We start from the raw sequence: 18,133 nt of genomic DNA, 5'->3' as shown, positions 1-18,133 counted from the left end.
GATGCGGACGCATCTTCATACAATATTGCGTTTTTGTATTACAACATGCGATTAAATGCTGATAGATGTGACTTCACCCTAACAGCACCCCAGCAGACTCACTTTTTTGAATGGAAACAACAATTTATTATTATTATTATTCTTTAAAAAAATATGGCTCTGTCCATCAGAGGACAATTTTGCCAGTGTCTAGTAGTTTTTGCCGTTGTACGGTAAAAAAAATCTACAAAACGAAATATGAGAGGTAATGGTGGATGAACGATGACAGCATGGAAAATCAACAACAATTTATTTCTGATATCGTAATTTTTTCTCAATCTCTCGGCTATGATTTATGGAACTATTTATTTGTGGAATTGTGTTATGTATGTTTATGCAACACAATACATGAGTCTTTATTGAACACTGCGATAAATAGTAGCGATACAGAAAACAGGTACACAGAGAGAAAATGATAAGGTAAGCCATAGGCCGCCTTATGGCTTTAGAGTGAATTCCAGCAATTTTTTTAAACACAAATAAGAAAGGATTACAGCACCGGCAATGTCTAATCTTCATATTTACATATTTGTTTCACTAAATCTGTATTTCTTTTTTTATATAAGGACCAAATACCAGCACCAGGTGCTAAATTTGTCGTTTAGTAAAAAAAATATGGTGACAGACTCTGCAAAACCCGTTGTTTTCTGACTCTACCAAACTCACACCCGCACTCGAAGCTTACGTTAAGTTTTTTAAAAGTCAAATTCAAAACTTGATGATTGACATCGACATGATACATTAGAGACATAACAATCTCACTAAAATCGACGGTTTTAAAAATCCCGGAAATCTGGCTTAGCTTCACAGGCACCTATTCAACTGCGACCACCCAAAACTATAGAGTCTACAATTGTTATTGTTTTCTGTATAAAATGGAAGTACTTGGGATCACGATACAGCGCGGAAATACTGCCAGCCTTATGGGCACTCTTCCGCAGGGACAAGACTTGGGGGAATTGTATATATAGTTATTTTTAGGGAGTTTAGTTTATGTACTTCAATTATACCTTTTCAATAACTTTTCAATAATTTAGTAATTGACTTACAGATCTTATAATGCTCCAATTCACTTTGAATGAACAAGGTAAATCATAGAATGGAATAGAGTCTATATGCTCTCCAGTTAACTCGTTAACAACACAATCGACGAAGATACAACTGTTGTCACGACACGAGATGTTATCGAGATGTGGGCGTATTAGGTATGCATTAACTAACAATCAAGAATATCATGCTGCAACGTCTGGCGACTTTAATGACCACTTTCCCTCATAATCTGCGATTTCTACGTTATTAAATTCAGTAGTGTTACGAATTAGGAATTAATTCAACATTATGGAATATTATACAATCGGTGGAGTGACGAGAATGGAATTAAAATGTTACGTTGGTAGATATGATAGCTATAACATCCTAAATCGGCGTACCTAATGTTTGTTATTAAATAAACGAATAAAAATTGGCTTACCTACTCCATAGCATTGCTTTGTTTAGTTGCTTTAATTAAACTGAAGTTGCTAGAATTTGAAGTAAGAATTTCTTACACTAGCGATATTCTCTTAGGGCTTTGACATGGAATATTGATTACGTACTAGCTTTTGCCTGCGGCTTCGCCCGCGTGGTATTTGGTTATCGCGCTCTGTTCCGGAACTATGCATTTTTCCGGAATAAAAAGTAGCCTATGTCACTCCCCCCCCCCCCCTTAAACTATCTCTAAGCCAAAAATAACGCCGACCCGTCGCTCCGTTTCGACGTGAAAGATGGACAAACAATTACAAGCCTTTTTAGAAATTTCTGTGGGAATTCACAAAAATTAGATCGTGGATTTCATTAACGTTGCTAAAAAATACCCGCACGATTTGGAATTTTATCCCGACCCTGCGGTAATATACTGAGCGTACATACCTACTAAATTTCACCCAAAAGCCGTAAGGATGATAAGGAGTAACAAACTCAAGCATATTCATATTTTCGCATTTTAATATTAGTTAGGACTTATAGTTACCATACGTAGTAAGTTACCATACCATACCATAGTACCGTGTACCTACGTTACTAACAATTCGCTCATCAAAAGTATACATATAATGTCGAAAACCCAACAGACTCTACTTCTTTTAAGCTCTAGATTTCGTAGGAATTGTTGTTTAACTCTTAAAATAATTCTATCGTCATATTTTCGGCCTATACTCTTTAGACGCACTGCAACTACAGGGTCCAGTGCGGATCGGGAACTTCACACACGCCTTTAATCTCTTCGCAGGCGTGTGCAGGTGTCCCCACGTCCTCACTGTAAAGGTACAGTCGAACTAATTGAATCATGCATGACCCAGTGCAGGGTGGATTTGGAACCCTTGTGCTACTTAATGTCATGTTGACATCTCATACTTTTGTCAAGCAAATCATAGTAAAACTGATTAATAAAAGGTTCCACCCTGGCTCATGATTCAATTTGTTCAATCGTACATGAATTCCGAAAAATTCAGCGGCTCAGCGAAGAACTCGGGCTCGACGTTATGACCCTCTGCTTGAGAAGCCACAGGTCAAACTAACTAGACTACTACGGCTATAGCGGAAATAATCCAAAAAAAACATCGACTAAGTTGTACTAAATTGAAAACACGAACCTGTACCTTTTCAAATCCAAAGTTATCCAATTTCATTGTACTATCGCGGTGTCAAATAACTCACTTCACGTGTTCCGTGTTACACATTTGAGTATCAAATATCCGATTTGTATCAATAAATATCGTTCCATGCAGTTAATTAACAGTTCCGATCAGTAAAACTCAAATCCATTTTATTTACACAAAAACACGCGACGATCGATTATTAACCGCCAATATTTAATTCTGCCGCGAGCAGTTTTCTTCGCACTTAAAGTTTTACTTTTAATTTTGTTTTTTTTTTTTTAACTTAGCCGGACCAAGGTGTCGTAGGCGTCCAATAATGACGCAGCCTACTGCCATATGAGATTACAGAACCGCCTTGTTTGAAATCAGAAGACACAAAACTGGTTATATTGCTAAAGTTAGAAGTGCCCAGTTTGCAAACAGCTGAGTAGTTTTAAGTTATTTTTCAAGTGGTCGGGTTAGCATTATTTAACACAAGCATTTGCCGTACAGTACAGTAGGTACTGCTATGCAAATCGACTACTGTTTTGTTTATTCAGAAGTTAGCGGGCCTTCGGCGTCAAGTAGACCGTATTGACTAAACATCTGTAGAAAGCCAGGGAAACATTCTTAAGAGTATTGATTCGATAAGCCCTTGTGACCTAGTCTTTGCTATCTACTTTACTTATGCGTAAGGTTTCAAAGATTATGGATGTTATACGCAATTGTTTAAAAACAACTGAAAATAATATGGCGGTTATTTTGACTAAATTCTTTGAAACACCTGAATAAGTTAGGAAAGTGGAAAAAATGCGAACCATTAAAAATATATAATTTTAATTAATTTGGGGTCATGCAAGACGAGCACGCAAGTGACTACATATAGAAAAGAAACCTCCTTACCTATGATTTAACCTTATTAATTATCCAGGTTAATTAATTAGGTACTACCTACGTTTACCGAAGCGTTAGATGTAATAGAAGTTCTACAGAAGTGAAAAAAATAGGAGTAAGTAGGTCTCATTTATTTTCAGTAGCGCTGTTAATTTACTTACAACTAGCCGTTACCCGCGACTCCGTCCGCGCTGAATTAGTTTATAGCTATCCCGCGGTAACTATGCAATTTTCCGGGATAAAAACACTATCCTATGTCCTTCTCTGGGAATTAAAACTATATGTATACCGAATTTCATCTAAATCGATTAAGGGGTTTAAACGTGAATAACAAACAAACAAACAGACTTACAAACTTTCGCATTTATAATATTTTACTTACAATATCTACCCGCTAGCTTCGTGCTCGTATCTCAATAATGTAGCGTAGATAATATGTAGAAGCACAGAACCCTAATTCATGCGAATTAAAATTCCAGTAACTCCATAAAGCCGTCAAGTTTCTAGCGAACGGTATGTGGCCACATCATTATTCAGACTGCAATATGACCACATGCAACAATAGTCAATCCATTCATCAACAATATTTTGAAAGCTCTACGTACCTAATACAAAGGCTTAAGGTACCTATTACACTGTTCACTTATTTCGTCACAAGCACATCTAATTTGGTATCATTGAACCAGACAATGGTCATTCTATACTTTGTGGTGTGGTGCCAGTACTGTTTACTTGCTTGCCGTCTGTGTCGTATTTATGCATATTCAAATAAAGTCCAATTTAATAGTAGGTGGCGTTAAATGCTGGTTTTATGATAGACTGGTATTCAAATTATCTCATAATGATGCTATACACGCCTGCGAAGAGTTAATTTAACGTTCTTATTGCGATTTCAGAACTTTTAAAGGCCATTAAAAAAGCTTCTGTTCTATTCTAAATTAAATGTTGATTTGTCTGTATTCAATTTATTTGTGAAGAACTATCAATAAACAAAAAAAGGTAGTACTCGAAACTACTATAAATTTGTTGTTTTCAGGTAGGTACGGTCAGTATCAAAAGTACCTGGTTACTTTTCTACTCTGTCACATTAACATATTTGTCAATCTTTAATGGCGCTAAGTACGTGGCTGTAAATCGACAAAGTACAAAAGTAACCAGCTACTTTTGATGCTGACTGTACAATAGGTAATTATTTTAGCTTATCGAAGTAAAGTTCTAAGCTACGTATTTAATGCGAGTAGGTACATTTGTAACTAGGTAATGGTTTGAAAAACCCCTGTGTACTACTTGTAGCTCTTGAGAGAGCTAGTTACATTTACCTTTCAAAGCCCTAGTATTTTGCATTTAATTAAATGTCAAGTACTCATACCTTCCAATAGGGCAAGCATACTATGCAATTAATGAAATGTTAATTATTATGCTATGTTCCGCTCTGTTAGCACTGAAGCATGGATAACGTCAAGCCGAGGGCTAAAATAAAAATACAATTTATTAAAAGTTATTATTGTAATTTAAATAATTAGTTACAATGGAAATTAGGACATACTGCGAGGCAGTAAAGTTTAAATTCTGCATAGGCAAGTAAATACATGTATCATCAGCCAAATAAGTGGTATCAATTTTTAATCAAGTTCCTATGAAATGAATATGTCGCTAAAGTTGAACTTTCAAGTTGACAGACATGTCTATTGACATTATTGTTTTATGACATGCAAACGATTATCAACTTTAGTGTGGTAGACCACATATTTGGCTGATGGTACCTATGTATACAACACTATCTATATGACAGAAATTACATAAATGAAATATCATCACCTGTTATACATCATTATCATATTTAGGTATTAGAGAAATAATCGTTTTAACAAACAATTGGTATATCTGCCACAGTACTGTACAGTCGCCAGCCCAGCAACAATATCTGACACAAGAAAGTGTGCATAGCTATTGGATAAGACTCTTATTTCTAGGGCCGGTAGAATGTGTCAGATATATTTACACCCCCTGGTGTAGCAGATATTTTTGCAGGTGACTGTACCTTCAGCACAAAAATGGAATCTGGCTTCAATATTCCAGTGATGTAAAGTGATCAATTTCATTAGCCAATCCAGAGTAATACAGAGTAGTAGTGTAGTTACTGCACACAATAGTTGTCGTAACTATATAGCCATGTAAATATATTAAGGCAATCTGGTGCAAATCAAGTGTTATGGCACTACACCACTGATATTCTGTTAGGCATAGTATTGAAAAGGTTTCACCTAGCATTACTTAGGCAGAGACTATTAGAAAACACTTCTGCTAGCTAGTGTTTTGAAAAATGCTCATTTCGTGGCTTAAAAGATTTGAACCCTGACTCTCGAGGCTCGAAGATGAACAAACGAATGACTCAAAGGCCGCAAAGACGGTTTCTTGCATCCATACGCATAAAATAAGCCTATTCAATTCTCAAATATAGTTGAGTCTTTAAGACTCTGGAGTCTTAAGAGTTCGAGTCTTTAAGCCTCAAAATGAGTGTTATCCACAACTCTACTGCTAGCCCTATATCCCTAATGGGGAATAACAGGAATACATCATCTTCAGAAATGTTTAGATGTTATAGTTAACATTACACAACTTGTTAGTCCCAAAGTTAAATTAATTTAACATCAAATGCTACCATGTGAATTTCACAGCTATATAATTAGTAATTTGTAAAATCTAACATTACATATTATAAATTTGACTTGAAACCAAACTGGCAGCATAACTTTACATAATTCAAGACAATGGTTCCTTAATCCTTGAAATTTTTGAGGCTATTTTGGTACCCTATGCTAAAAAAAGGTAAATCAAACTGGTAAAGTAGTTTGTTTGAAAAAATACAAAAATATGCTATGTAGTTCCAGAACTATAAATACCCAGGTATTGATGCAAAATTAACACCTTTGAACCCTAATACCAAATCGGGGTCTTGTTTGATACTCTGTATTAATGCTGGCCGATGAAATCTAATCTCATGGTTATTGTCAAATTTTATAGTATTCATTTTTTGTACAATTTTGTTGCGGTTATGTAGACTTAGCTCCGGATCATGGAGCATCTTAGATAAGGATGGTAAATCATCAGGGATTGTGGAAATGTAGTCTTCAAAATCCTTTTCGACACCACACTTTTGAGACAATACTGGAAGCAATTTCTTAGAAATTGTAGGGCAAATATGATCTTCATCAGGAACTTCTATGGTATGCTGAGTTCCGTCATCATCAAAAACTATTTTTTTATTTTTGGTACAACTGCAAACTTGTTCATCATCAAGTTGTTCAGCTTCCAGTGTTTTTCTGTAACCAGGCTTTTCTATGTTTAACAAATGGCCATACTTTGTTTCTATTTTGTTTATAACTTCTAGGCACTTACGGTAAATAGTTCTTAGTTCGGTTAAGTCACTATTACTGATATGTGTTGCATCACTGTCTTCCCCCGAACTCACAATTTTCCTTTTCTTAGCTTTTTTCTTGCTTGGCTTGCTTGAGACATTTTCAGCAGTTTCAACTAACCTGTCACTGACCGGATTATCATTCGTCTGCTCGCCAATGTAGTTAGGAATCTCGCGTACATGATTGCTGACCATAACATACTTTTGCGGCTCCAGGATGGCAGGTTTTCTGATGACCGATATTTCCACAGGCGATTCGCTTTCTTCGTGAATTACCATTTCGACATAATATATCAGATAATACTCCAAAATGTAGCACAATAGTAGCAATGTTTCATACAAAAAGACCATGAAACCTTGTAGAAATAACAACACGACACGTGCCGCCCGCCTCAAATTTTCACCCTTCCTTGTCAGTTGTCACTGTCAAAATTTGACAACCTAGTTGTAGTGTTGTAAGTATTATCATTACTTTAGATGTGGTACATTCATTGTCTGGTTCGATTGTGCGCACAATCGATTAATAAATTTTTAAGGTTATATTTAACATGCCACGCCTCGACTCGTTTAGCACTTCACTACCTTTCTACAGATATTTAAGTTTGTAACAAGGTTTTATTCTAGCAAAATAGTGACTATTTTCAATCGCTTTCACAATAATTAATGATACATGGACAAGGACACCACTACCAGTATACTAAACATATCATTATGGCCGACGACTGGGTGGGGATGCGGCCACGCGCGTACGATTCAATATGGCGGCCTGGCACGTTCCGTTTTAGCAGGGCTACTCCGAAACTCGAAACTCGAAGTTCGTGTCGTGCGGTCTCTCTCGCTCTCGTATTAAATAGTATAAGTGTCAGAGGGACCGCACGACACGAACTTCGAGTTTCGGAGTAGGCCTGTAGATTTCTTGACTAAGTTGAAAATGTACCATCTGTACGATATGTACCAAATGGACATGCATAGAACCAAAACATTTTTACTATTTTTATTCAGCGAACAAAATCACGATATCAATTTGCATTAATTATGTATAATCATTAATATGGCAAAAAAAAAAGAAATTAAGAATAAATTATTTATTTTTCTTCTTTTTTTTCTTGGGGATATAATCTTGATCTACATCTTCATTCATAATTTCTTGTTCTTGATTTGAACTCTTCTTACTTTTAGTTTTCTTTTTCTTAGGCTCATCTTTTACATCAACAACAGCCACAGGCTCATTTTCCAGTAATCTTTTCCGTTTTGACTTTTTGCTTTTCTTAGTAGTCTCTATAAGACTATCATAAGGGATGCAGTTGTCATTGTCACTGCTTGATAATTTTGTTTCGACATCTAAAGCAACATTGTCATTAGTAGTTTCTGACATAATACTTGAATCCTTCTTGGACTTTTTTTTCTTCTTTTTCTGGCCTTCTGAACTTACCTCAGAGAATTTCACATCCCCCTCAACTTTTTCAACAACAGATTTGTAGTTTTCCTCATTGTTTTGTGTATTTGAGTTATAAAATGAAAATGATTGAAATCCAAATCCAACACTGGTCTTTTCCACTTCCTCATCATCATTGAGAGTCCCGGAAAATCCTTTGAATCCACAATCAACATCATTATCGTAATTGTTTTCGTTTGTTGTCAAAGGCATTTTTTTTTTAGAGCCTAAAGCTGCCATTTTATTTTTAAAATAATCTGCCATGCTCCCTTTTTCTGTGAAAACCTGTTCGGTAGTTTTAATGTCTTCTGCAACTACTTCTTCTTTAGTTTCTTTTTCTGATTTTTTTGTTGATTTTAAGGTCTTCTTACCAAAAATATTGGCTAAATCTTTTTCACTGTAGCGGGATAGGTCCTTTGCTCGTGTAAACTTGTGAAAGTGAACTCTGGCTTTACTTTTCTTAGATTTAATTTCTAATGACACGCCACTATGTAATTGGGAATCTTTATCATCACCTGAAATTAATATTATGTTGATTATCAAAATATTAAACACTCCAGATACATAAGCACATTATTTATAACAATTCAATTCAACTTGAACCCTTTATTGTACAATTAAAAGAAAAATATGCAACTGACCCCTTAGTCGCTGAGTACCTAAAACGCAGTCTGCCAATTTCGCGTTATGTCAAAATGTCATTTAAAATAATCGTTTCGACTAACTAGGTTTTTGTCTATGTCGCAATAGCTCTAATCCTCGTATTGCCCATTTAGCGATACGACTATGTCGCAATAGGTCTAATTCCCGTTTTGCTCATTTAGCGATACGTCTATGTCGCAATAGCTCTAATCCTCGTATTGCCCATTTAGGGATACGACTATGTCGCAATAGGTCTATTACCCGTATTGCCCATTTAGCGATGCGTCTATGTCGACATTTACAAACTCCTTTGTCATAGTATTTTCTCTTTTGCATTGCCTTTTATATAACGTAACTCGTGACCTGTGCATTTCAAAAAAGCATTCAAAGGGTTAAAATTTGACGATTATTACTTAGAAAGTCGCATTCTTAGGCGAAGGCTAGACGTACAATAAATATTGTCAATATTTTGCTACCTCTCACTCACATTTCAAAGAACAGAATGTAAGAGGTAGCGAATATTGACAATATTTATTGTACGTCTAGCCTTCGCCTTACCTTACAGGGGAGCTAGTGTTCGTAGTCCCACCGCTTTTGTATCTTAAATAGGCTCGCAATTCGCCTACTTCGCTCATGAACTAAAGCTCAATATACCTACCTCGCCCTTGAGCTAATACGCCCTAAACCTAAATCTCAATTTACCTATTTCGCTCATGAACTAAAGCTCAATATACCTACCTCGCCCTTGAGCTAATACGCCCTAAACCTAAATCTCAATTCGCCTACTCCGCTTATGAACTAACACGCAATAGGTTAAATATCAATATGCCGATCTCTTGTTAGGTCTAGGCATAACGCGAAATTGGCAGACTGCGTTTTAGGTACTCAGCGACTAAGGGCAACTGACAAACATTGAGATAAACATAAGGGCAAATTATAGAATGAAGTGATACATTACGAATTTTATATCGTTTCTGCATACAGTAACTTGTTATTAAATCATTGAATTATTATTAAAATTTAGAAAACTTAACTATTATTCAAGTTTGTATGAATACTTACCGTTCGACAAATTTGCAAGTAAAGCGTTAAAATTATCTTCATGTTTAGTCCACTGATCATTTCGGTCCTCAAAGCCCAATCCTTTCTCATCGTTTTTGTATCGCGCTATTACATGCTCAACAATTCCGTTTTCGTTCGCACCTAACCCCTTGCCGGAACTCCAACCCATTTTCTCTAACATGCGCTGTCCGAATTTATTCGAATCATTGCTCCATGCATTGTTTTTGGCACGCAGATTAATCACTTTTTGTTTACGACGGGGCTCCGCTAACATAGCCATTATTATTTAATTAAATATACACTACATCTCATCACACGTGACAAAATGTCAAAATGGACGATCGTATCGTAAGCAAGCAGCACGGTCGGAACGGAACCGCACCAATCACAGAGGAGGTTATTTGTACGTTGCGCTACGCTCCGTTTCACTCTCGACTTCTGAGGCCAGCAACAACAATCAGTTTTTTTATTTTAATTTAATACTGAATAACTACAAAATAGTTTTAATAAATGGTTATGTTTTATAATAGTGATGTTATGTTTTAATACTTACTGACATGAAAACAAAAATTACAGTAGAAATTAATATCATTAACAAAAAGCGTATTCCGGAACGCACTTTTGATGTAAGAATAGGCAGTTTGTTCCCAACGAGTGGGTGTGACACTTTCCCGACCTGGATAATACCGACCCTGTTTTTTGTGTACACGCCCCTGACGTGAGCTTCTATGAGCGTGTACACGAAAAACAGGTTCTGCTCCGAACCGTCTTGCTCGCTCGCTTCGCTCGCTCGCACAAATCATAAGTGTGACTTGTTGAATTTTTTTGAACAAAAATATTCCCAAAGAGACAGTGTGACAGTTAAGCGTGTGACACGGCGGGAACAAACCGAATAGGCTGGCTGTGCTGTGGGTGGAGTTGGTGCAGAGGTTACAGAAGAACAAATAGCAATATTTACTTAGCAAGTAAACCGCAGTAAACGTAACGAAGGGTGGGCGAGTGAGGCTGCCGCCTCACAGTGCCGCGCGCGCCGTGGCGTGGCAGTGATGGTAGTACTCTTTTTATTGAGATTTTTATCATATCGCTGAATGTGTAGTGAAAATAGTGAAATGCCAAAACGAATCGACTTTGCGGGAATTGCGATTTCGTTTCGTCAACTCACTGACGCGTAACAGGAATTTTATCAAATCGCTAAACAAATCAAGTGTAATGAAAAAAAGAGTTGCCTTTTTATCTGATTTTGTCATTTCACTAAACTAGTTTAGGTTTTTGATCAAATGACTGATTTTTTTCTAGAGAAATAATAAATTGAATTCCCCATTTTAACATCCTGCGTGATTTGATCATATATCCCTTATCTGTTCAAATTCTGATTTGGCATTTTCCCTGCGACATGTAGGTACACCTATTTGGGATTTGGCGTTTTCCCACACTATGGGCACTTTTGTATACACAGAGATGGTCCTCCTTCACCTTTACCCTCCATTTCGTTTTGTTGGGTACGATTAAAGTACAACCTGTGCTTTTTGTCGCCCCGGAATGAATAACCATACCTAATGTCCGATCCGACCTGATGATTCAAACCCTTATTTAAGGGCCCACGGAAATAACATGTCTATGTCTAGTCATGGTCTAGTCACCTAAGCAACTTTTTGAGTTTTTTGAGTTATACGAACAATTACTATTTTTTGTTTTATTTAGTTAGGATTTATCTTTACTATATTTAATGGGACTAAATGTTCTAAAATGGAAGTGAAGAACAATTAATGTGTGGAATATCCTTTTTTTTTTTTGGTTTAACATCACAATTATTATGTGATTACTATGGTAATTATTTTTTTTTATTAAAAAAAACTAAAAAGAAGAAAACAAGACGTCGTTTAGAACTCTGTCAACACTTCAAAAGTCATAGTACTTTGCGAGCTCTACACGTTCTTTCCGTGGACCCTTCATTTGTAAAAAAATGCCACGTGGGCTTGATGAACGATTAAAATTGTCTTCAGTAATTTGAAAAGCAATTGCATTTTCATTTGCTTAAAAACTCCAACTCTTTCACTTAAGTATTTAAGAAGCGGTGTCTTAAAATTCTCAATAGATACCTACTACGCCTGCTATGGCACGATCTGATCATTCGTGATGGACGAGATGATTGTCTTTTTTTCGTCACGGACCAGAGAAGCGTGATGGGAATCAAAGGGAGTGGCGGGTTAGTTAATAAGCGAACAGATCCTGGCTACAGCTATTAAAATAATGAGATACTTTACATTGAGCCAAGCCCATGAATGATCTTAAAAAATAACGATATTGATACTGAGGTACCTACTGTGTTAGATAATTATGTTAAAATTTATATGAGAAATTTTTATAATGTAGCGACTCCTAGCGGCATCTAGTGAGCAAATAAAAAAATCCTATATCCTACATCGAGCCATCAAAGTTTCACAAGTATGAAGCATTGTAAATTAGAACGAAACTACGTTTGCATGGGGACGCGAGGGCTTTTAAAACTTCTAATCAATTTATAAGTTGTTAATCAATAATTAACAACTTTAATTTATTAGAAGTCCTTTCGTTGTTTCAATTAAAGCGCCGATGGAGTCTCGTTTTTGACCCGTTTATATGCAAGATGGAGTCTTATAAATATTCAGTGAGTCAAGACGTTGGGTCTCTGGCCAGGTGCTTTAAATAGACCGGTTCGAAGAAAAGTAAAAGTTGGAGTTTTCAAAGGAACACTGTACCCAACTATATGTATAAAGTCAAATTAACGAACGTTACGTGTAATAATATGGATGGATGGTGGTAGGACCTTGTGCAAGGTCCGCCCGGATTGCTACCACCATCTTGCTCGCTAATCCTGCCGTAAAACAGCAGTACTTGCACTGTTGTGTTTCGGCGTGGAGAGTAAGACAGCCGGTGAAATTACTGGCACTTGAGGTATCCCATCTTAGGCCTCTAGGTTGGCAACGCATCTGCAATCCCCCTGGTGTTGCAGGTGGCTATGGGCGGTGGTGATCTCTTATCATCAGGAGACCCACATGCTCGTTTGCCATCCAGTTTAATAAAAAAAAAAAATTTACTTAATCTCTCGTGGGACATATTGATAAAATTACTGAATTACACGGTTCAACTTACGATTATAAGCCAGGGACGGACCGACTAGTTTCGATCTTTTGGGAAGATCGTCTTCGTGAGTGCGTTCACGACGGTGGCGCTCCCCGCACTCTTCCAAAAAGAATGAAACCCGTTCCGACTGGTTTCGATCTTTTTGGCTTTTAATCGTGAGTTCAACCGTTTAGTAATTTTCTTAACATGTAATGTTTTGGAGTAATATTACTGGCAACCCGGCTTTTTACGGGCGCAATTGTGAACACCAATAACAATTTCAGCTCATTTAGACTCCAAGTGCCTGCCAAGCACCAGCAGATGTTCCTGCGCTCCGACTCCTGGACGGAGGGTGTGGTGTTCCTTCGTTTTAGTGTAGCAACGAAGACGACGTTCAAAAATCCTACTAGATTTTTTTTGAGTACTTTTTTTGTATGTGTTGATCATTTTTTGTGTATAATTTGAATTTTACAGTGCATTGGTTTTCTAACTGTAATGCTGTATTTTTTTATTGATTAATAAATAAATAATTTAATGAAAAAAAAACTGTAATTACACTTTCACATTTTTCAGCTCTCTTTCCCAAAAACTACACACTATATATACGTATGTATCATTTACATATTATATAAACCTTTCATGATAGTTTTACAGACGGCGGGAAGCGACTTTTATTTTATACTATGAAATTACTATTGCTATATATATAAAGATAGAGACATACAGACTAGGTATGTTAAGATAAAGAAGAAGATTTTAATATAGCCTGTACCTGCCTACTATTGACCTAGTCCCAAAGTAAGCTTAGCAAAGCTTGTGTTTTGGGTACTAAGCAACGGATAAATATAATTATATAGATGTAGATACATACTTAAATACATATTTAAACACCCAAGACCCGAGAACAATAATTCATATTTTTCATACAAATATCTGCCCCGACACGGGAATCGAACCCGGGACCTCAAGTTTCGTAGTCAGGTTCTCTAACCACTAGGCCATCTGGTCGTCTGGTGATCCACATCAACGATGGAACAACTGTGCGGAGCGAGGCGAGGTTGAAGCGTTTCTATTGGTTAATGAAAAACATATTCCTCGCAACACATGTGGAAAGGGAAAACGCTCTAGTGGAAACGCTGCTTAAGTACTGATGCTAACAGTTACAGCGAGAAAAAAACTTTTGACTATGTAGGTACGAGTACTACATGGAAAGAGGTTTAAGGCAATTTTTTCATAGTACAAGCATATATCGTGGTCTGGTCTGGATACACATACTTGCATATGAAATGAGAGTAGTCGCGTCCATTGACTCAGTATGGCGCCATTACGAAGAAAGCTACTCAACATGCTTCAAGCGAGAACTCAAGAAGCATACGGCATGCCAACCTCACCAACTAAACGAGTACGGTAAGTTGGGAGTTGTACAGTTGGTAGTTGGTACTTTACTACATTTCATTACATAACACACAAATAACAGTCATTTGTGGAAAACCAGATACCCCAGCTGAAAGCGGCTTTAATAGTTTCTGAGATTAGATTTCGAAGGACGGCTACTATTTGTACTACTTTAGTATGTATAATTTTCTATTCCTACTCTGATATTACGAGTATTGAACCGTGTTTACGCTTCTTATATTCAGAATCTAACGGCCATTATAATCACGATACTGTGCTGACTTCTATGCTATGTAAATCGAGTCACACTTGACCACTTTTATCAGTAATTAGTTCAAGTTAATTACGAGTAGTTCTCGCTGGATGCGGTATAATTATTCCAGACTACTGCGTGTATAACTACTCGAAAATCGCGAATCAAGTCCATTTATGGCCATGGTGAGAGTTGTCCATTCAGGTAGAGAGTAAGAGGCTGAATACGTAAGTTATGGTCAGTGAAAACGCGCGAAAAGTTTAACTGTCAAAGATGGCGGGTAACATCTGCGGTGCTCCTATGAATACGAATGTACAAGACTTATACCATATAAGAACGACTTGCAACAACAATACAATAACTGTTTAAGTAGCAAACACCACAAAATAGTAAGCAGTACGGAAATTGTATCAAAGCATTTTATAACAAATTTTTGAACTTACCTGTGTTAAGAAATATTATGTTCATTTCGGTTTTTTTTCATAGTTTGTCCGGGATTTTTTTTGCCAAGCCACTAGCAATTTATCTTAATAAATTTTACATAAAATACTTTTCATCCATTAAACAGATAATGTTTTGATGAATCAAGCGCGTCAATTTGTGGGAAATATTGCATTCGGCTATTATCAGATTAAGAAGGGAAGTGCCGCAGACGACCTATTAAAGGTATCCTATATTTAGCTATCCAGTCCTGCACTAACCTATCGAATTAACTTATATATAAGACTTAAACTTCCACAGTCGGGACCCATTAGATACAAGAATTTTTGAGCTGGTCGCGATTGGAATGGGTCCCGATGGTTGGTGGTTAGTTACTTAACAGAGTTCTAAACAACGTCTTGTTTTCTTCTTTTTAGTATTTTTTAACGCAGTCGGGTTTGGTTTTGTTTTTTTAATTTGTTGTATTTCATACTTTTTTGATATTTCTGTGAAAACGGTAAATAAAAACATGACTTGTATATATTTTTGTAATCCGTTTTTAAATTCCTTTATTTTGATACCCTACTCCATAGGTTTGAATAAAAAAAAATTGAAGCTTCACAATTTGGCGCCAAAAATCCGCCATTTTAGTTTTTTTAAGAATTTCATGTACGCAGTGTAACTCTCGTCATTAAGACGAATCCAATGACGTATTATTTATCAAAATCGGCCTGTGAGTAGTTATGAGAGGACCTAGGAATAGACATACATAGTTACATACATACATACAGGTCAAACACAACACATAACCCTCCTTCTCCGCAGTCGCGTAAAATGAAGGAATATTTACCTACTCTTACACTTTACGGATGCAACGCAAGAGAATGAAAATATCACGGAAGCAAGAGGTTACAGTATTATAGGTAGGTATAAAATAGCAATATAATACAACATGTCTCTAGTCTCTGAACAATGATTGAATTACCTATTGTAAATTATTTAATTAGATACATAATATAAAAAATAGTGGCCGTTTGGTATGAAGCTTTGTAAATAGGTTAGAAGTGCTCTAATGAACACGTTCTTTTCATCTTTGCCCACAAGGTAAGGTCTCAGAGACACGCTGTATTATCCTTAGAATATCCCTACAGCTCGCCAAATTTCGAATGGAAGCAATGAAAAAAAAATGCTAATCAGTTTTCTCGCGATTCTGCCTTAAATAAACCCTGCAAAAGTGCAATACGAATGCGACACAGTATAATGCAAGCAAAGAATCAAATCTCCTTGCGTTTGGCTACATAAATATACATGCAATATTCCAAAAAATTAAGTCAGAGGGGTAGGTTTAATAAAATCCATAAATTGACAAATTATCCCTTGCTAATAGTGCACTCATTGTAGATAAAACTTTAGAACAGTATCAGACTTCTAATGCATAAATTCCTTGATGACGTCATGGTGCAGCAATGCTTAACTGATCGATCACGTTCAAAAACCTTTGAGCGGTTTCTTGGAACAATGGAGTAATGGAAATGTGGACATTGCCACATCCTGGTCCAGAATTTGATCTGGATTAAAATACTGACATTACTGACAATGTGTAGGATCCATAAGTTTAGATGAGATGACGTTATAAAACCTTGGAAATAGATACAATGTACCCGTATGACAGCTCACCTTTTTGAATAAACACCGTTACTTTTAGGTTGATTCATACAGTATACGAACGGATCAGATTGAAAATTATTTGCGTCAAGTAGTTGTAGTCTCTTTCGTATTTTTTCTCATTTTTTATTTAAATTGAATTCTACATCGTGCGTATTTTTAGCGCCAAAGCGACGAGTTTGACCGGAAACTATAAGACCTATACAGGAGCCCACAACGTGGGAACGCTGAAGTGGACGTGTGAATGACTCATATGTATACCCGCCTGGCATTTACTAGCTATTAAAACAAAGAAAATGCTTGAAACACCTTACTTTGCAAAAGCTTTGCAAGGCTACAATAGATTGTTATCTCTGGCAACAACTTAAAGGATACCTTTAAAGAGGTTTTATCGTCCTGGAAATAATGATTGCAATTTTAGAGGCGAAGGCAAATTTTGGGTTAGAACTTAAGTAGGTATCTTTTGTGAGTCATGAACGAGTGCAGTAAACTGGTTTGGTTGAGATAAAAATGACCCTCTGCTTCACTGCACCAACGTTTTAAATGCTTAAGAGAAGAAATACAATGATTATCTCATTTGTCTTGAGTTTGATGTTTTTTTTTTATTATGAGAGAGAGGAAAAAGAGCAAGCGGGTCATCTAATGGAAAATGAGGAGAGTTATTGGTCCACTGCCGGCGTTGTCGGTTAGGTCAAGTCAAACAAGTGTAAAAATATGAACGTTACAAAAATATGTAGGTACCTACCACCGACTCTTATTCCAACGTAAGTAGACCGTGGTAACATTTTTTGAGTGGTTCGAATATATACATACGAGTTTTTTTGCACTTGACTGTACCTACTCCTCTATTACACATAAAATGATGTGTGAAATTTCGTTAAACCCACTTATAACTTACAACTTTGTCAGAATTATAAACCGAACTTGTCGAAATTATATGTATTATGAACAAATATACATGAAGGAAGACAAAGTCCAGTGTCGAGAGTTTATGGGAAGTTGAAAAAAGTTTCTTAAACCAATGGTCCTTGCTTAAGCGAAGTTTAAAGTTTACGTGCTTTAGCCTCGTGGCATTTAACTGCGAAAGGCCAAGTAAAAATTAAAGCTGGTAATGTCCCAATCAAGAGAAAAATATGAAATAACTCAGCGCACACTTCGGCAGTCATAAAACGCATAGAAGTTAACCTTAGCAT

At 36.5% G+C, this 18,133-nt stretch overlaps 3 protein-coding genes across 6 annotated transcripts in view; all 3 read right to left on the bottom strand.

Moving 5' to 3' along the window:
- Window positions 1–18,133, bottom strand: part of LOC141439124 (tight junction protein 1-like) — a 72,363-nt gene that overhangs the window by 32,532 nt on the left and 21,698 nt on the right. The gene's annotated exons all lie outside the window — the stretch shown is intronic.
- LOC141439067 (uncharacterized) lies at window positions 6,343–7,405 on the bottom strand. The gene has a single exon (XM_074103195.1). The coding sequence runs from the start codon at window positions 7,315–7,317 to the stop codon at window positions 6,442–6,444; it is 876 nt and encodes a 291-aa protein (XP_073959296.1). The 5' UTR covers window positions 7,318–7,405; the 3' UTR covers window positions 6,343–6,441.
- On the bottom strand, window positions 7,986–10,444 carry LOC141439066 (PIN2/TERF1-interacting telomerase inhibitor 1-like). Its single transcript, XM_074103194.1, has 2 exons — window positions 10,106–10,444; window positions 7,986–8,916 (listed from the first exon to the last, which is right to left on the bottom strand). Exons 1-2 carry the CDS (start codon window positions 10,383–10,385, stop codon window positions 8,048–8,050), a joined length of 1,149 nt encoding a protein of 382 aa, XP_073959295.1. The 5' UTR covers window positions 10,386–10,444; the 3' UTR covers window positions 7,986–8,047.

This window comes from Choristoneura fumiferana, chromosome 20, assembly GCF_025370935.1.
Source record: "Choristoneura fumiferana chromosome 20, NRCan_CFum_1, whole genome shotgun sequence".
In the NCBI taxonomy this organism is placed as follows: Eukaryota; Metazoa; Arthropoda; class Insecta; order Lepidoptera; family Tortricidae; genus Choristoneura; species Choristoneura fumiferana.
Note: the sequence above shows the minus strand (reverse complement) of the source record. Positions and strands in the feature narration are given on the sequence as shown.